Raw genomic sequence first — 21,294 nt, forward strand, 5'->3', positions numbered from 1 at the left:
TGTGATAAGTAACCTCCCTCGACTATATAAAATCTTCGAAATGCCCCTTTCATTCGTCGTCCGTTTTAACTTATTCGCGAAAAAAAATAATCTGACTACCATATAAATTTGAAAAGAAAAAGATATTAAATGTAAAATAGTAATTATATGTTTTCCTAGGCCGATTTTGGATGGGTCAAACTGTCCCAAAGATTTATGTGAAAATCATTATGGCATAGGTGTAATTTAACCTTAAAAATATATATTTTATATGATTATGGAAAGAAAACAAAATCACAAGCCCAAATGAGATAACCCAAGCCTTCTCCAAACGGGCCGAACCAAGAGAATAGTTGGGCTTTATTCGTGATTCCTTCGAATCTTGGAATAACGTGCGGAATAATAAAGCATATTCTCCTCTACTCTATCAATCCTGGAATCACAACAGCAAACGTGCCGGATAAAATTAATCCCGTCCCTCTTCGTAGACCACCGCTCCTGATCTCTTCTCATCGTCTCTTCCTCTCCATTTGCCAGCAAGAAGAAATCGAGAAAGAGTGAGCGGCAAGCGTGGAAGAGTTAGTCGTTGGTTATTCCCCCTTTTCTAATCTTTTTCATCTCTGATGGCGAGGGCCGAGATCTTAAAGAGGGAGGAGGAATTCCTCTCCACTTCCATCTTTGACTTGCAAAAAGGTATTTTTTTTTATTTTTTATTTACTTTCAATGATTCCATTCTTGAAATTGTTAGTATGTTCTATCTGCAATAGATCTTTAGATATGTAGCGTTACCTATATGGCTATTTGTTTGTTCCAAAAATTTATTATGCCCCTTTGTTTATTCTCGGATGAAAGGTGAGACAGTGAAGTCCCGTGGGCAGTTGATTGAGAAAAAAATTGACATTCTTGAAAGCTTGGCAGGAAAGGTATGGGCTTTTCCTTTTGTTGTCTTGGCTTTCTCTTACTGCATATATACTTATTTAGTAGTTGAAACATATTAAGGTGGTAAATAAAGTTGTGGGATGATACAAATGGAGTAAGAAAAAACTATTCTTTGGTCCATGGATATCTTTCTTAAATATACCTTTTTGAACCATACAAATCTTGTCACTACATTCAAACATGACTAAAATATTCCTTCACACTGTCACACATTTCAAATTATAGAGTCAAAAATTACAACATGAAAGAAGAAGAAAGCATGGAGAGAAACGATAGCTGACCTTGTACTGTTTAAGGAGATTATTCTCTAACACTTCAGAAACTTGTTCGCCTGAGAAGACCATTGAGAATGAGAGCTATTTAGCATGTCAAGAAGACAATTAAAGCCATAGCTTTCATGGGAGGGACTTCCTACTGTTTAAAATGTGGAATGTATGTAGTATTTCATACTATGGGCCAGCAAATGAGTTTTTGGTTGTGTAGTAGATTTAGACAATTTAACTGCTATCATAACCATTTTGATTTTTACCACTAGTGCAAGAACTGGATCGCTTTCTGCTTCACAGAAAAGTAGCTTCTCAGATTGTCATATCAATAAAACCAGAAGAACCCATTTAATAAAGCTGATTCTGTCACCAATATATACTGGAGGCCATTAAACAACTTCAAAATGTAAACAAAATTACTATAAGTTTCACTATCTTTCAAATTTATGACCTGCTGAAGTTTGTTATTGGTCTCTTATTATTTAGTAAAGAAAGCTTATGCTTAGAAAATTGTGTTAGTTTCTTTTTAAAATACTCAATTCTCAATGCTAGCAGAGAAATATAAACATGATTTTATTGGATGTTAAGAAGTATTTTACTTTGACATGCTAGCATCAAAAAATCTACGTAAGTTCTTCAAGTCATTTCACTGATTGTGCTTGATTATTTTATAGGTTGACAGTTTGCAATCTTACAGGTTAGCAATCGCCGCTCACGCAGATGGTTAAATGATCGTTTGCTAATTGAACTTGTTCCCCGATTAAATGTTGAAGAAATAAGAGGCCTTTTTGCTCCACCTCCATGGGGTAAATTTTCTTCTTTTGTGTTGCTTCCTTCTGATAAATTATGTCTGTGCTCTTCTATATTGAAGTTTGAGACCCTCTGAATTTAAGTTACTAGTGTGCTTAAAAGGGATACTGTTAATTCAAGAATCAATGGCCTCACTCATACTTGTTGATGATACATAGCAAGGCTGCATCAGCATCAGGATTGTAAGACTGTTTATTCTTTTCTTTTTTTAGTGATGAATAGCAAATGCTTATTCAATCTTGTGATAAGCTGCTATACGATGTTGTTATATGCGTGACACTGTAATATAGGGTTAGAAGTTCGAGAAGGGAAATCTATAGGCTTAGCACTAGAGTACAAATTGTTTTAGAAAGAAAGCAAAGTACTATCATTTATAACCAAACTTCATCTTTTAGTCAAAATGACAAACTAAAGTGCGGGAGCCGCTCGATCTGACCTCTCTAGCTACAAGCGTTGCTGATTTTTGAAATATTTTATATGCGATTAATTACCGGCTTTGATTGTTCTTGATTTTAGAGTTTTGTTTCTAGTCTAGGACCGATTGGAAGTCACATTTATTAGTTACTAGTGGAAAATGCTGAAAATTTAGAGAAGCCAAGAGAATATCAAAGTATCAAAAGAATAGTTTGTACAGCCTTTGTGCAATTTGTTGTAAAGCAGACTGGTATGTTCAGTTAGTATAATCATTCAATTATCACGAAATCATGTTTAAGCCTTAGAGAGTCTAACCCTAATTAAAGTAAGCAACAATGTTTGATGTGTACCCTATTTTCTTAGGTGGAATTTGGAACGAGTGTAGAATTTTTTTTAAGCTAGTCAGGCACTATCTAGATTTAGTGACCAAACAGTAGTTTATCCCTACCCAAGTATGATAGGTAAGAGAAGAGAGAGAAATTAAATGGTTACAAGTTTGAATTTGTTTGAATGGTGATAAAGGAGTTCTCAAATTATAGATTTACTGCTGAAATAATTTATACTTCTTTTTTCCATGTCCTCTTTCCTCCCTCTCATGGTGCACTCCTCTCTTATAAAGGGGTACATTTTGAGATAATTTCAACTTTATTGGAGGTTCAATTTAATAATAATATTTCTGTGCTAATATCCTTCAACTACAAATGACATCTTTTGGGTGCTTTTACTAGATATGACTTGCAAGAACTGTTTACAAACTTTTATGTACAATATTGTTCTCAACTTCTCATGAGTGATTGCGATCCTGTTTACCGTTATTGTCTTGGAATTGCTTACTATCTATTGTTGTCTTGTAAGTCAGCATTGATGATTGCTTGCAGTCATATTTACCATTGTCTTGGAATTGCTAAGTATCCATTGTTGTCTTATTAGACCGTTGCTGTCTTGGAATTGCTCATTATGTATCCACCATTGTCTTATAAGTCAGCATTGATAATTGTTTGCCGTCGTGTTTATCGTTGCTGCCTTGGAATGACTTACTAAGTACCCATAGTTATCTAATAAGATCGTTGTTGCCTTGGAATTACTTACGGAGCAACTATTGTTGTCTTATAAATCAGCGTTGCTGCCTTAGAAGGATGCATTACAAAGAAAGCTCATTAAAGGGGATATTTTTGAGACAATTTCTATTTGATTAGAGATTAAATTTAATATTAATATTTTGGTATTAACATCCTTCAACTACAAAGAGTATTTTGGTTCATTTACATGACATATCCTTACATATTTTTATGTAACATTAAAGGTAATAATGAGTTAATGACACTTATTATAGTTTACAACTAAACACCTAACTTCCTTTAACTTATTTAAGATATATAAAATAGGGTAAGAAATGGGTGTAGCTATCCGCGTTCAAGTGCTACACTCATTTCAAATGGACCCTGTCTTATAGACGAATACATGACTCCATCCATAAGAGATTGAATCTGGAACAGTCCTTAAGATTTCATCTTATGTAGGGGTCTAAGATTCTATGAAATGTTCAACATCTATCAGATGCCATATGTGCTTTCGTAAATGTGCATAAAGAGGTATGGAGTTTGGAACAACTTTTGAAGTGTAATTCACTAGTTAGTGAACATCATATTGAAAACCCTAGATAAGAAAGCTTCAACTCGGCAACTTGGTTTCATGTTTATTGTTATTTTCATCCTTTACACCATTTTGACATATTGAAGAGGAGTTGGTTTCTCTGTAGTTGGTGACTTGGTATGACTATGTCATGATATGAATCATTGAATCGTTACTTTCATAGTGCGGCCTGCAAACACCTCCCTTTAGTGAATGATGGCATGTATGTTCATGTCTTCCCTTTGCTGGAATATCTTGTTTTCTATGTGCTTTCCAGTGAATAGGCAAAACTTACTTAAGCTGAATTATTTTGTCTGAAGCCCAAGTAGGAAGTAACAACAGATAGAATTGGTCTTCTTTGCAGTAGACTATGTTAGGAAAATATTGGTTTTCCCGCGGTTCTCTCATTAAAATTTTACGACATTCTCTAAACTTGTATTACTGGACAAGATCACTACATTTATTTTGTTGACATGTTAGCATCTCTCTGTTTGTAGCTGTGCCCTTTACATTTTATGGCCTTCTATGCACTACTTTCTTTTTTATATACTTTTCTGTACTTTATCAATGATGCTATATGTCACTGGTTTTCTTCTAATAGGTGAGAATACACCATTATCGGCATTTTGCATGACAAATGCTGGAGACTGGGATGCAATTAGAAATATTGACATGGATGTTGAGGTTAGTTAATGTAATTTCCTTCCTAGGGATATTCATGCTCCGGTAATCTGAAGTTCTTAATTTACTTTTAAGGTATTTCCTGTATAATCAAGTAATAAGTTTATATATTGCAACATGGAATGAAGAGGACAATATGAGTAGAGTGGATAGATGGAGCGCTCCCTCAAGTTGTTCCACATGTCCCGGGATAGAAAAGAATTAGCTTGATTGATCCTTATGTAAACTATACCGATTTCAGGGATAACTACACTCATAACATCTCCACTCGTTTTTTTTTCTTTTTCTTTTTTTTGGGTGGGTGGGGGGGGGAGGACATAGTTAGAGATAATTGGACAGAGCAGTTTCACTGTCTTGGTTTTCTAAAGGAAGGTAATGTTGCCCTCTTCTAGCAAATGTAGCAACATTTGGCAGCCTATCAGGGATGAACCTGACTTTTCTAGTCTAATTCTTGAACTAAATACAGCCTAAAGGTAAATCATTCGGTTGTTTTTGAGTTGTTAAAGGAGCACATTTACTTAAGCTAGTTGATAAGAGGCAATTCCCAGGGATGCGCTTATATCAGTCTGTACTTCTCGAATACTATTTATTGGCATGAGAAGGAATCCACAGGTTACATGAATTTTTTACAAAAAAAAATTTGCTAGATTTTTCTTTAAAGTTATTTAGTATATATTTCACTTCTCTGTCTTAGGCAACCATCATACAGAACATGAAAAACTCTTCATCAAAAAGAAAAGACCATGCTGATAAAGATAAGCTGGTTGCACTGAATGCCTGGCATCGTGTGGATTGCCGAACAAGGGAAGCTCTAAGACGGAGTTTTCTCTCAGATCTTGTTGAGGGATATGAAGTATGTTTTTTTAACTATTAAATCTCATTTGTTATTAGGAGTCAGAACTGTGTATTTATCTGTTGTGTCATGCTTTTCTTCCTTGCATGTGCTTTGGTCCTTCAATAATGTTTTTATTGATAGATTTTAATAATCTATTTTTGGTATGTTTACATGTTGAATGAATGCTACCTCAACTTGGCACACTGTAAGCAAACTTATTCTTTTGATCTTGGCATGTAATTTCTATTGTTTGTATCCTTAACCTTAATAGCACATGTATTTCTATGTTTTGGGTGGTAATTTTACATGTTCAAATGAAGCATTTGGACTTATAATAATGTGATGACATAAGCATCAGATGTACTGACATTAACATGTAGTACAGTAGATAGAAAGTGATAGAAGAAATATTCAAGATTCAGCAGTTGCCTAGCAATGTAGTAAAGAACAGTTAAATATATCTAGCCTGCCAGTACCTTTATAGGTTTTATGGCAAATACATTATTTTTGTGATATCCTCTGCTTCCATGAAATTGAAAGTCCTAATCTGATAGTCAGGATGTAATATATATTATTATAAATTAATTATATATTTTCTCTGGATCATTTTTCTTATGCTTTTATTGCATCTTTTATAATCCAAGAACTAGAAATTTCACCCATCTTGTGACAATCTTCACATCCGGTCCGTGCTGATACATTATTTCTCTGCATTAGATATATTTTTAACATTCTTATCTTATTACCATGTTCTTTAATACAAACAAGGTCACATCTGAATGCCAGTCAATGAGATTCTAGTGCTTTGAACTGTGTTACTGAGTCAAGAATATCTTGAGTGTTACTTTGTAGATTTACTTATTCCAGTTTATCATGCATTATATTTTGCCATGCTTACATTATGCTTTTGCCAGGATACTGCTAAATCGCTTATACTTTCAGGAACGTGTACGGGTCTTCATTAGAGATACTGAAGAAGGAAGTGTTCTTGTGCTGCATGTTCAGGACCCATTTCACAGATTGCTGCTTCATGGTGTATGTGAGGTAAAATTTTATTAGCCCTATGGATGCTATCAGGATCAATTTGACCTCTGGCTTTATTAGACAAGCTGAGGCCCATTAAGGTAGCGACATGCTTCCCTTTTTTGGTGAAGCTTCTTATACGAGATGAAAATACTAATACGACTCCATGACCTTTTGAAATGAAAGCTACTAGTCTCTGTAATCTTAGTGGAGGAAAAGGATCATGGTAGCGGACTCTAGATAGTCGCGACTTATGGCCTGTTTTTGTTGTGCTCTATCTTGTTGCTCCGTTGCATCCTGGTGGAATTTCAAGATAAATTTATTAACACCGGCGACCTTCTTGCACTTTCTGGATACAGTTCTACAATCTAATCTCTGCAACTGATACAACTTCGAGGGATGGAAAGATATGGAAGACGACGAGAATAAAGAAGAGAGCTGGCTCGCGAGAGATTCCTCCAAACATTACGCTCGTCCACTTCTTGAAAATGGCAAAAGATGGGGTTCTTTAACGTCTGACGGATCACCCTTGTTGTACAATAGAGAATCTTTTTTTAAATGGAATGTAGATAAATAACCATACAATTCTGTACATTTCTAGGGTCACATTATAGCGTTCTTCCAGTCAATGTGATCATGCATTGCTGCAAACTAAACAGTAGAACTGTTTGCCAACAACTCTTCATTCAGTGGACGGTGTTGGTGTATTCAGTTAACATTGGTGTATCTCTTGAAGCTCCTTGCTCCTCTGAATTTCTCGGTGTTTCAACACTTAACCAAGTTGTGTATTTCCTAAGGATAAGATCTTTAGATTGTTTCATATCTGGATGTTTGACAGGACTCCATCATCAAATGAATATGTTTCTTTTTAATGCAGAACCATTTTTCACATCTCTCCTGAAACTTTTATTATTATTATTATTATTATTATTATTATTATTTTCTGACACATCGTACACAGATAAGCTAAAAACTAAAAATGAGTAAATTGAAAATTCTCTCTTCTTTTCTCTAAACTATAAAGTTAAAATATATGATATGGTTGTAAGTTGAGTTCTCAACTAATGAGAGGAATCGTCAAGTATCGATTGCATCAAATTCCTACGGTTACGAACGCAGCGGATCCTAACCGCGTTTCTCAAGGAAGTCGGCAGCCAACATATAATTGTTGACAGCTATGGTTGAGCTCCCACTTATCAATCTCAGATCCAAAATTCTTTACGAACAGAAACACCATCTTCTTTTATTTCCACATATTGTAAGCTTATTTTTAGATCTTAAATCAACGATTGCTATCCACTTAATCAATCCCAGTGTGTGAAAAATAGAAGGACAAAGAATCAAATTAAAAGTAGTGTAAAATGAGATTGCTACTGTATACTCGTGATTGAGTCCTATCGCACCACCGCCCGATAGATATAGCATTATCGTATAGATTAAGGCCGAACACAAAGGTATAATTACATTACGTAATCAAAACAATCATATCACGCAAGAGAGATTAGAGAATGGCCTAATAAATGAATCGCCTGTGTAACATTTAAAAGATAGCTTAGCCCAATGAGTGTACATTAGAATAAAGAATGCGTGCAAGTTATTATTATTACAGTTAGTACGTCAGTTCGAAGGTTTTGATTATTATTATGATGGCCTTTTCAATCATCTTATAACTTTGGCTTTTATTTTTTTATCAAAGAAAAAACTTTGGCTTTTATATCAACTTCGAGACAGAATAATTAATAATATAAATAATAATATGCGGAAGATGTAACAAATAATTTGATAAGGCCAGCTTATTCCTTTTTTGGGAATCCAATGAGGTTTATTGCCGGCTAATCTCACTACATTTTGATTAATTTTGGAGATTAATAATGTTGTTATCTTTATCGGATCAACTCACCATTATTGGGGTCCAAGGAAAAGAAAGAAAAATTAGTGACTTTTTGTTTTTGTTTTTTGGAAGAGTCCATAGATACAAATTTTATTAGACAAGAAACTAGTAAAGATCTCTGAAAGGAACCACACACACAAGTCTTTAGTATAGTGGCCCCCAGTGGTTTGACAAGCAAGATTATAGATAGCGATGTTGTTACATCTGCTCGTAAAGCTCACGTTAATATAAGAAAGAAAAAAAGGATATATAAAAGAAGAGTAAATCATCCTTGGACAATGCTAAAAATAACCTAATCCACCATTTTATCGACATCATTCACCGCTTAAATCACTGGAACGTTAGACTTTAATAGTTTTAAGGCCTTCTAGTAGACAAGAATGGAACTAAGCACTATACCTATGTATCCAGAGATAAATAACTCCTTTTTTTTATAATAATTTAATATGTTTGTGTTGTTATAGATTAGACAGTAAAATTAGCCCTCCCGTGACATCGAATCAATTCGATTAGTAACTTTGTGCTAAGAATAATTGAATTTGGTTATCTTATGAATATATATATAGAAAACCATTTTATTTACTTACAAATGACCTAATTAATTTTTTTATTTACATAGCTAAACTTTAAGACAACTTTAAATGCAAACATGGCATACCTTACAAGACCTTGAAACCAAGCATTTATGACATTAATAAGAGGCTCGCACATCATGAGGGAAATGCATAGACGTTAATGCAATGTCTCTCCATTTGCCCAACTTAGCCCTTAGCTGGCTTCTTTTATTTATTGGATAAAACCTCATAAAAGACCAAAAATATATTTATTCTAGTTTTTCTACCACAAGTATGTATGTAAATATATATATATATATATAAACTTTAAATTTTTTTTTAGAAATTCACATAATAAGTTTAAAAATTCGACCTATTGGGCCCCAAAATTACTGTCTCTACGATAAGCCCAGCCCACTTAAACACAAAATGGCCCATCTTGCCCTTGACGGCGACCGCTTAACTCTCTCCATCGCCATCTTTCCACCGTCCGATCTAAAGGCATTTTCGGAAATATCAAGGCTAAATAGTCTTTTTTCACCTTCAAACTATGACTCTTTAAATTGTATACTTTAATAAAGAATCATGTATTCATGTGAAAAAATAATTATATTATAATCAATTTTTTTTCAAAAAGAGTTCTTGCTTAAAAGAAAATAATGGATTTAACTCGTCGGTCTATTTATTAGTAGATTATTTTATTTTTTTCTAACTTATAATTATAAATTTAAAATTTGATTATAGTATCAATCAATAAAAATAAAAAAAAATAAAAAAAAAAATATATATATATATATATTGTTGTGAATAAGGAAAAGGATAAGGTGTGAATCGTAAATTTCCCAAAGATCTGCAGTCGAGTCGGTAGACACGGTGGGGCGGGGGGCGAAATCGTAATAAGGCCAAAGATAGGAGGGTATTACGGTAAAAAGGACGGAGAGGGGGGAAGAGGGGCCAATAAATAATGGAGTTAATGCGGTTGCCGAATTCGAGTGCATTCCCTCTGACACGGTGGGACACCGTGCTCGGCTCCACGCCATGTGACTACTATTTTTCACGCGCTGCGGCTCTCGCTCACCGTGCGGTGACCTGACCACTCTAATACTCTACTCTGCTCTGGTTCTGCTGCTCTGCTTTCTGCTGCTCAGGTTCCTCAAAAACTCCTTGGAGTTTTGCACTTTAACTCCCCATTTGATGTAATAATATTAAACCTCGAAACGTAAAATATTTCATCACAGTACCTACTACTACCTTCCAAACAAACTCCGATGACTTTCTTACGTTATATACCCTCCAAAATCGCAAATTACACCTGTAGTGATGGATAGCTTTATTAACTGCTATATAAGTCTTAATTATACTTTCATAGAAGGGCGCATATGTAAATTAAGAGTGATGGTAAGAGACTTGGAGATGATTGAGAGAGAGTGAGGGAGGGAGGAAACTAGAAAGCACTTGTTCTTAAAAGGAAAATGTTTTTAAAATTCTCGAAAGTTAGCTAAATAGAGGGCAAAAGAGAGGTGTTATTAAGAGCTGGCTTTGCCATTTGCAAAAGCTCTCCCCGTTCTTCGCCTCTCTTTCTCTAAGCCCTTCTAAGTGCAAGAGCTTACCCTTCTTAGTTATCTTGCAACTCTCTCTCTCTCTCTCTCTCTCTCTCTCTCTCTCTCTCTCTCTCCTTCTTTCTTTCTTTCTACTCGTGAACAGATAATATATTATAAGCAGTATATCTGAGCTTGTGGTTCACTTGAGGCTGGGAAGGCTAGGAAAGGCAAATTCATTCTCTCTTTTCTGGGTTGTGTACTTGTAGGTTGCTTTCTTCCTCTGATTTGAGACTTGGGTCACCCAGATCTCTTCAAGTTTCTTGCTTCTTTAGAGTGCAATAAGGTTGGGGTAGGTTGGTCTCTTTGGTGCTGGAAGGCATGAGTAAAGAAGAAGACATTAAGTTCCTCAAGATACAGGTACAACCTTTCTTTCTTTCTTTTTCTCCCTCCCCGCCTCTTTTGCTTCCATGAATGGTGTTCATGTTGCTTGGGAATCAAGACCCACATGAGAAAGTTCCCTGTTTTCTTAGTTTGGACTCATGCTTGTGTTTTATTTTGATTTCTTGGTTTTGGTTTTGTTTTGTTGCTGTCCTTTCAATCTGCAGACATGTGTTCTTAAAGTAAACATACACTGTGATGGATGCAAGAAGAAGGTGAAGAAGCTGCTTCACAAGATTGATGGTACTTCTTCTGCTCCTTGTTAAAAATTCCATCCTTTTTACTCCATTTTTCTTTAGTTTACAATCTTTTCTTCTTCTTTGTTAGGGGTGTATACCTCCAACATAGATGCAGAGCATGGGAAGGTGACTATTTCTGGCAATGTCGACCCAGCTGCCATCATCAAGAAGCTTAACAAGGCTGGGAAGCATGCAGAGCTCTGGGGCTCAAAAGGTGGTGGTGGTGGTGGTGGTAATACCAACTTCAACCTCAACAACCAGCTCCAAAAACTCCATCTTGACAATGGAAAAGGCCACAAGGAGAATGGCAAGGGCCAAAAGGGTGGTAATGGAGGTGGAGGTGGAGGTGGAGGTGGAGGCAAAGACCAAAAAGTTATCCAGCAGCCAACTGCACAGCAACAGCTGCAGCTGCAGCAACTACAGCAGCAGATGAAAGGCTTCAAAGATCTGAAACTCCCACAGCTGAAGGACTTCAAGTTCCCCTTCCAGAAGGACCAGAAGGACCAGAAGACAGTCAAGTTCAGCCTCCCGCCGGAGGACGACGGCGACGAGGGTAGCGAGTATGATGACGAGTATGATGACTTTGATGATGAGGATGATGACTTTGATGACGGGTTTGATGATGAGTTCTATGATGACCCCAAGATGATGAAGGCCATGAATGAGCAAGCCAGCAAGGGGAAGGGCATGGGTGGTGGTGGGAATGATAAGAAAGGCAATGGTGGAGATGGGAAGAAGGGAGGCGGTGGGAGTGAAGTCCCAGTGCAGAGCAAGGCCATGGGTGGCAATAATGGAAATGGAGGTAAGAAAGGTGGTGGTGCTGGTGGTGGTAAAAATGGAGGTGGGCCTCAGAATGGTGGAGGGAATCATGGCAAGGGGGTCAGAGTGGAAACGGCAATGGTGGAAATAATAACAATCAATCCAATGGGGGGAAGAAGGGGGGTGGGAAGAATGATGGAGTGGGAGGGGACCATCCCATGGGCAAGCCCACCATGATGGGTCTCAATGGCATGGGCCAGATGGGGCCCATGAATGGTCACATGGGCAATATCCCGGCAGCAGCCGCAGTCCAGGGCCTCCCGGCCGGGGCGGTGCCGCCAGGGTATTACCAGGGCTCGACGACGGCACCGGAGATGATCGCCGCAGCCGCAAACCCTTACCAGCAGCAGTACATGGCTGCCTTGATGCAGCAGCAGCAGCAGAGGATGATGATGAATGGCCACGGCGGGCCGGGATACCCGCCGCCGATGGCTTACGGGTACGGCCGGCCGCCCTACATGCCGCCCCCGCCACCTCAGCATCCCCATGGAGAGCCATACACTAACTTCTTCAGTGATGAGAACCCAAATAGCTGCTCAATTATGTGAGCAAACTGATGGAGAAGTTTAAAACGAGTGCAGTGCAGAGGAGAGTCTGCTGCTGGATATAATACATGGAAACTGGAACTTAAGTTTCTCTTCTTTTTCCCCCCCCCCCCCCTTTCTTCTTAATTTGTGTTCATCTTGCTATAAAGATCTTCTCCCTTGAAGCTCAAGTTAGGTATAGTATTTACTTATATAGATCTTTATAGGGTTTTTATATTGAAGGCTTTTCTTGTGGCTCTCTCTCTCTTTATATATATAAGATGTGAAAGAAGTTTAGAAAGACTAAAATGGAGGAGTTGGAGCTCTTCTATGGTTGGATTGTGTTTATATGTGATTCTACAAGTTGGAAATCTTATGAAGATAATAAAGATGATAATAATAATAATAATAATAATAATAGCAATGGGTTGTGTTCCATTATCCTCCTATGCTTTCATCTTTCTTTACTTGGTTAATTAATGACGAATAATTATGGAGATAGATGTTGGAGTACATTAAAAGATTTATCTTCTAGCTAGGGTACTCTCCCGGGTTTCACTCCAGGTTTTGTGGGGGCCATTATTGAATCATGGGGAGTAGTTGCTTCAAAGATTGAACTAGTTGCATATATGGTTGTTATGTTGTGGCTCCTCAACCAGAAAAGTTTTATCCTAAAAATGATTGCTAGCTTTGCTTTATTGTTCTTTCTCACAGTAGCTGGAAGATGTTAAGTTGGATGGATCCATCAATGCTCAATAATTTTGGTAATAGATCCAACAACTTTCCTGCACCTAATTTTAGCTAGCTTGAATAGTTGATGAAAAGAAAGCATGGTGGTCTTGTAATACTGAGTTAAGCTTATTAACTGCTCACCATGGCGAAATGGTAATCCACTTGGATATGCTTGTTTTTTTGGATTAAATGATAAAGAAAGATGGAGGCCTTTAATAAAAGATATCTGAAACTTCTGTGTGCCGAGTTTTTTTTTTTTTTTTTTATATATATATATTTTGAGTGAAAGCTAAGTAGGCATAAATTTTAGGAATAATTTTATTTAAACTCTCTTAAACTATTATCATTTTCTATCAATCGTTTCATTAATTTTTTTTGTGAGATATTTTTAATAATTTAGATAGTTATTATATACTAAAAAAAATTCTATTGTGAAAAAGAATGATAGTTTAGGGAGTGAAAAGTAATTTTATTCTAAAATTTTATTTCATTATCTAAATGTGTCCTAATACATAATGAAAAAAAAAGATAGAGAGGCGCATTTTTTATGTAAGCTCTCCACTTAATTATAACAGTAAACACTCCAATATAAGAAAATAAGACATAGGGCGCTAACAAAATATAATACGAGAGCTAAGATTACTTTACGACTTCATCACGATCTGGACAAACATGTAATCATCAAAAGATAAAAAAAAAAATTCTATTATTAAAATAAAGACACATATTAGCCAGCAAACCGAAAACAAAAGACCCACACACTTTAGGCATCGGCGGAGAAGTTCAAACTAGACATATCAGAATTCGGTGCATCTTTCACGCAATTTAATTATGAACAACTAATCTATTGTTAAAACTAAAAGCTAGTTCAGTTCTACTGTCATTTAGTGATCAAAACGCACCAAGGAGTGCTTAATTTAAAAAATTAGCTCCATTTCTTAACTTCGAGAATTTAAAAGTAGAATCATAAACTTTCCTCTCTACAACATCTGGCTAATTCTCAAAAGAAGCTTTTGACTCGATTATTTTTTCCTCATGATTGCAAGTTTGATCTCCGATCTACACAAGCATGCTTATATTTCTCATCATATCCATACTTTCTAAAGACTGAGATCAAGCTTTAATTCGAGATCAGATAGACTTTGTCCTTCATATTTATATATATATTTTTCCCTATCATCATGCGTGCTTTCACAAAGTTCAATATAAGTGCTTGTACGAAAGCTTACTCTTATCACAATGCCTATTGCCTAGGATGAATATACGTAAAAGATTGGGAGTATTTTGCAAAACGAGGAGGTGTATGTGAAAGTCGTAATTAACCCTAATTTTTTGGGTTAAAATGAAAAGCATTTATCTTGGAAGGCTTTTTATTTATTTATTTATTTATTTATTGTTGCGTTACAAATTAAGCCAATAATATTAGCGAGCAAGCTCACATGATGCATGAATGCAAGGTGAAATAATAACGCTTAGCTTCTCGTTAGTCGTGAAGAGCGTGTGAACGCAAGCAATTTTACTTTTTAACCCAAATAAAATTCTACTCTTCGCTCTTATTGACATAATAATGTATGTATGTATGTATGTATGTATGTATGAAATTGAGTGGTCCCCACCTCACATGGTTGTTGCCGTGGCTGCTGCTTCTTCCTCGTTTTGATGGAATTTGTTTTCTTAACGAGGATGGAAGCTTGGGAAAATTTACATTTTCATCCCTCCAAGCCTAAATAAAGAAAATTCATTAATTAGAACACCGCTCGCATAAAAAGACATACAAGCTCACAGAGAAAAAAAGATCATTCTTAAGACAATTAAGCGATACAAAAAGGCTCCGAATTTCGCACTTTTTTTAGGCTTTATCCTTCCCACTTAGGCTCTATCGAGTTTTTAACTATTTAGTCTAGGCTTAAAGTCATATACGTTGCTTGAACAATTACTTGAACCAAACGCCGTCGAGACTTGCTCCAAGCCGTTGCACTGTCGAGCTGTTCCTTCAAGGTTAACCGCACTGCTGAGCCATCGACCGAATCGAACCAAACCATCAAATCACCAAATAATTCCTTCACAATTCTATTTGGTCATAGAAAAGGTACCGAGATCGATAACTTCGCACTACTTATGCTAGTGATTGGACTTATAAAATTATATTTATAATTTAAAAAAAAAGAAACTATAGTTAAAATTTAACATAAAAAATAATTAATAGAGACGAAGCGGTGAGTCACATGCTCTTTCTCTACATTATATATATATACATAGCTCCCAGACAAAATTTATTTTTGGGAAGCAAGTGATGGCGATTTGCACGTTCCCTATGTAGAACTTTGTCTATAATTTATTATTATATGTTAGGGGATTTGATTTGACGTTCATAACTTTTTCTTTTGTGTTCCTAACTTTGCTTCATGAACTATAGAGGGGAAAAAAGTACACCAAGTTGGTCGCTATGCATATATCATTGAATAATATGTTTGTTTTGCTAGAATACATGGGGGACAATGGGCACTACAAAGTAGGGTTGTCAAACTAATCGATCCCCAGTGGACTCGCCTGTTTATGAATCGATTAAAAAGTTTATTAAAAAAAATAAAAAAAAGGGGCTCGATCAAGCTTTAGCTTGAAAATAAGTTAAGAGTCAAACTTGACCTTAAAGTTTAACTCGAAATTGAATTTCACCTGACTTTAATCTCGAGCCGGCTCCAGATATATAAATCATTAGATTTTTTGATTTAATGACCCAGTTTTTTTTTTTTCTCTCTTTATAGTTGAATTAGGTTTTATTTCGAGCTTAATTTAAGCTTAAATCAATACAAACTTGCGGAGAATGACTTGAATTAATAATAAGGCTTGAAATTACTAATTGAACAGCTCATTTAAGTTCAAAGTAAAATAATTTTAATTAAAGTTTGATCACAAATCTAGGCTCGAAATTAATTTCAGTACGAAATTTAGTATTAGTACTAAATTTTTATTTTTAAAAATAATATAATAGAGATTATGTCAGATTAGTTAGATTCGAATCAGATCATAGTAATATAAACCAAATGGATCAAAATTTTTAAATATAAATATAACTTTTTTTTAAACAGGTTATAGAGGTGATAAATGAGTTATGCCTATAAATTACTCGAATTTATATAAGAGTTATAAATAAATTATTTGATTATAAACAAATTTATTTTTATACTATAAAATAATTATTCAAGCGATGCTATTTTGGTGATAATTAGATTATCGTGTTATAGACGGATTAACTAGAATACGATAATAAATATAAACATAACCTATTTAGTAATTCAGTTCAACTCATTTGTAACCCAAACCCAATTATATTAAACATTAAAAACCTTCGAATTATTATATCGGGTTAAAAAGAACCACATTATAGTTACATGTAGGTTAATATTAATTCAGAGGTAATAAATATCTATATAATAGCAATAGTAAAAAAATGTAAGGTGATTTTAATTCGTGCAAACTTATCCCTATATATATATATATGCCCAAATATATACGAGTAATTATTCTAAGTGCATGATGAGGCTAGAAAGTCATCGAAGCAGTAAATGCCGCACTATGAAGCCTCCAATTAAAGAATCAATAAGATAGTAGACCACTTGGTATGTGTGTGAGTGTGTGTTAAACTACTCTTTTTTCTAGGTCAATAGTGCATCCATAAAAAATTTATTTACCTAAATAGGCATAACCTCAAAATATTAAACAGTCTCTTGTTATAAACTCATAGCTAATTATAGGCTAAACAAAAGAGTTCTGTCATCTAAAACATAACTCAACTATTGTTTATAATTATCAACCTAAAGTTTAATATAATTTCTGCGGGCAAAATAACTTTCGCGTTAAACTTATAATCTACAAAAAAATTCAATATTATACATGCAAGGTTAAATATTTTATTGGGTATTTTATAATTTATATTTCGTCGTTTTGCAACTTGACTTTTATTTTTTCTCTATAATTCTCATTTAACACTCTAATATTATTTTAACTAACTGATATCAATTAAATTATTAAAATACTCTCACTATTATTTTGTCATTAATCTGATATTTACTATTTTTTTATAATACAAAAACCTCAAAAATAGGGTGTGAATGACAAAATAAAATTCCCTATTTTATAATTATGCTACTAGTAAATAGTTTTTGAAATTTAAAGCATCACTTGCTTTTAATCAAGAATAAAAATAAAAAATAAAAAATAAAAAATAAAAAATAAAAGTACCACTTGGCCATGGCAACTAGTGAGATTTGAAAAGGACAAAGCATAACAGATTAGGTCTGCTGCTATCTCTGCTTACCTTTTACCTTGCAAGGAAAAGACACATTTCTTTACAAAAATAAAACTTATGCATTTAATCCTAAATTAAAGTTGCACTGCATTAAACTACCATAAAAAATATCCAACCCAAAGATTATCATCCACAAATTCACAAAATGTAAATATTCAAATAACACTTTGCCTCAATTAAATTGTAGAGCAAGAATAAGCTTAATTATTCAGATATAAATCTCTTTGTACTTATATAATTAATAAATAATTACTTAGATTTAAGTTGTTGATTTTATTTCAGAATTTTACTTTTTGCTTATAATTTATATACCACAATTTGATCAATTTAAAAATAAAATGATGTCTAAATAAGAATATTTCAATAACAACATCGAGTCCACCTTTTTAAAATATAAAATAATTTTTTTTTTCTTTTTGTTCTTTCAAGTTTTTCATATGCAATTTCATTTATAGAAGAGTAGTTATAATCACAAAACATTGCACAAATAAAAAACCAAACTATTCGAGTTGATTCTAAGACTTATTGGCGGAATGTTGACGCATCAATCATACACATCTAATAATTCCAATTATATCTATCCGAAGAAAAAAAGAATAATAACAAAACATCCCATAAACTAAAAGAATATATATAGATATGAAAAATCTTTTCTTTTGTCAACAAAAGAAGATAAAGAACTCTTGTTGGGGAGGGGGGTAGTCTAGTCTGACAAAAAGAGGAACAAGAAGGTCTGAATTCTCGCAAGAAATCTAGCCTTACAATATGCTTCTGTCCTTGTGGGTGGGCAAGGGGAGAAGGGGAAGAAGGGAAGGGAAGTGAAGTGATAGAAAGGCAATGGCATGCTGTCTCTCTAGTGGATGTGATGGAGATGTGAGATAACTAACTCCCAACTCAAAACCCCACCACCCCAAACCTTTTAAATTTTCAAATGCCTCCCTCTTCCTCTCCATCATCAATCCAAACTAGTTGTTCCCCCAATCACCAACTCCTCCCATTGTAAAGCTATTGCCCACATTCTTCCCTGTTGTTTTCTCTTTGTAAGCACTTAACCTCCTCCTCTTATTTCTCTTCTCTTCTCTTCTCTTCCTGTGGTCCGGATTAAATTATAACTATTAGTCAGCTGTTAATCGAGATGTAACATAGAACTGTAGTCTAAAATTTGGAGATGGTAAGGATAGTTTGATCATTGTTTTGTAATTTATTCGTGACGAAAAATAGTGGCATAAATAAAATAGCTATTAGTTTTGTAATCTTGTCGGAATCAGAGGAGTTAAATATAAAATTAAATTAAATCTACTTTTTGAGTTTCTCGTAATATGTCGGACCCTAAATGAGCAGGAGTATTAGAATATAAAATATAAAAATTATAATTTTTTAAAGCTTAAACTTTTAGAGTAGCTATCGGGTTTTAGGGTTTGGTCCGATAATAATTTAGTACTGTATTTATTTGCTGAAGAATAAAAGCATACAATCTAGCTCCTGACTTTTATAATCTTTTACCCTTCTATGAAGCTGCATGTTGCTTTTACTATTAAGGAAAATTAATAAAATATACCCTGCTATATTTTCAATATAATTCTATTGTCTTAAAAAGTGTCATAATATTATTATATTTAATTGATGGTTACCTGAGTTAAATTAATTATATAGGAGAAGTTAAACCGGTTCCACTCACCTTTGTGATGATATCATTGCCTACTTTAATAAACAACTTTATCGATGAGTATTTAAGTTTTTTATTTTTTTATTTTTAAAATTAAAAAAATAAAAAATATATATATATATCTCACGATGTTAATCTACCATATTAATGAAAAGTAAAACCAAAAGATGGAGTCTAAAATTATAAAATGTAAATATTAAAAGATAATAAAAACAAAATGTATGTATTTAGCTTAATATTATATTATGCTACACATAACACAATAATCATTATGCTCCAAAGGCTCAAGTTGCAAGAAAATAATGAAGCTATTGTCCACTTTTATGCTCTTTTTTCTTTAATTTTTAACAACAACAAGCAATACTTAACCAATTTTATGCGTGTACGAATCACACATTTCTTTCCAAGAAGTAAAAGAGACAACCCTGAGTGCTCTTCATAATAAAATTAGTGCTCTTATTATCATTCACACACCAATGATATGTATATTTATGAGCTAACTTTACCCTAATAGCAAAATAAAGTAACAATCTATTACACTTAAAATCTTGCTCTTATTTTACCCTCAACCTTAAAACTAATCTAACTCATTCTGAGCATTAAGAAAAAACTAAGAAAAGAGATATAATTTGTATCATTTGAATAAAAAAGCCCAAGTAATTTGTGCCTGTGCATAAATTTCGGTGCATAAAAATGGCCATTAGGTATCTTCCAAAAGCTTAGCTAAATAGCATGCATGTGAATGGCTGCAAATATACCCAGCCCTTGACTTGAAGAACTGCAGCTAAACTTTGGCATCTAGTGTTTTGACTGCCGGCCATTTGCCACTGCTCCAATGATTCCAACACCCCCCCATGGTATTCTGGAGTACACTAACACAATAATAACACACACACACACACACATATATATATATATATATATATATTAGTATACTTGAACCTATCCATATGGAGGGATTCCCAAGAGAATATATATACATATATAAACAACTCTCTTTGGTTTGACTCATTGGCATTGTGATCTATGGAACAATGCCAGTTTGCCAGTTCCAAGAAATGCCATTTAGGGATCCAAACAAATGGCTTTTTGACATGAGGAGTGAAAGCTTGAAGTAGAGCCTTTGTTTGTGGTTATCTAAATCTTTGGCAGGGTGTTAAATAACTTTGTTTATTATCGCGATGACAGAACCGAACCGAATCGAACCGGACCGGGTCGAATCGGATCTGATCGAATTCGAGCTAAAGTTTTGGGCTCTAAAAATACTCATATAATATAAATTCTTTTAGTTAGCTAAGAATAATTCGGTAGGGTAGTCTTTGCCTAGTGAGGGTTATATTATTTTCTCTAGCATTTGGTTAAATACCACCTTCGATATTTATAAAGCAATAATTATTATTGACAAGAGTAATTATAAGTAAAATAACTATTATATTCCTACTCGATCTCGACTCGACTAAATTATTTAGGAGTTTTCTTTTCTTGAAAAGCTTGATAATGTACTTGGCAAACAACAATTTTGGGATAACCAATAACTTGCGCAAAGTTTTGGGCCAAAATTTTGAGTCAATATTGGGTCAGGCCGGAATGGTTCAGCCAATGGCATTCGAGGCCGAAGGCCCAATTCGACTAATAGATGTATTAATAATTTGATTGTTCTTTGTAAATAAGGTCACAAAGGTCCTGTTTCATTGAAACAAATATATTAAAGGGTGTATATAGATTATTTTTGCATGTATACATACCCAAATTTATAGCTTGATTAGATTCTCTATAGCGGCGAGTAACTCTATAGTTTTAATAATTATGAGTTAATGTATTAACATTAACCAAAAGTGAGTCCTAAGAGGTGTTCGCCCTTCAAAATGTTGACCAGAAGAAGCAAATCTGTCTCGATCCTCCAAATGCAGCAAAGCTACATGGACTGCCACAGCTTTGAATTAGGGGATAGGAGCACCAAAGTATTGGTTAGGGATGAGCTCAACTCACATCCGAATCTATA

At 34.5% G+C, this 21,294-nt stretch overlaps 2 protein-coding genes across 2 annotated transcripts; both read left to right on the forward strand.

Moving 5' to 3' along the window:
- Positions 1 to 408: 408 nt before the first annotated feature.
- Positions 409 to 7,458, forward strand: LOC140791038 (uncharacterized). The gene is made up of 7 exons (XM_073141393.1): positions 409 to 672; positions 832 to 902; positions 1,882 to 1,990; positions 4,642 to 4,724; positions 5,416 to 5,574; positions 6,499 to 6,600; positions 6,939 to 7,458. The coding sequence occupies exons 1-7, from the start codon at positions 603 to 605 to the stop codon at positions 7,089 to 7,091; spliced, it is 747 nt and encodes a 248-aa protein (XP_072997494.1). The 5' UTR covers positions 409 to 602; the 3' UTR covers positions 7,092 to 7,458.
- Positions 7,459 to 10,395: 2,937 nt separating this feature from the next.
- Positions 10,396 to 12,894, forward strand: LOC140791278 (heavy metal-associated isoprenylated plant protein 32-like). Its single transcript, XM_073141763.1, has 4 exons — positions 10,396 to 10,792; positions 10,871 to 10,982; positions 11,171 to 11,246; positions 11,331 to 12,894. Exons 2-4 carry the CDS (start codon positions 10,944 to 10,946, stop codon positions 12,236 to 12,238), a joined length of 1,023 nt encoding a protein of 340 aa, XP_072997864.1. The 5' UTR covers positions 10,396 to 10,792; positions 10,871 to 10,943; the 3' UTR covers positions 12,239 to 12,894.
- Positions 12,895 to 21,294: the final 8,400 nt, after the last annotated feature.

This window comes from Typha latifolia, chromosome 6 (genome assembly GCF_019914945.1).
Source record: "Typha latifolia isolate L0001 chromosome 6, TyphaL0001v2, whole genome shotgun sequence".
Taxonomy (NCBI): Eukaryota; Viridiplantae; Streptophyta; class Magnoliopsida; order Poales; family Typhaceae; genus Typha; species Typha latifolia.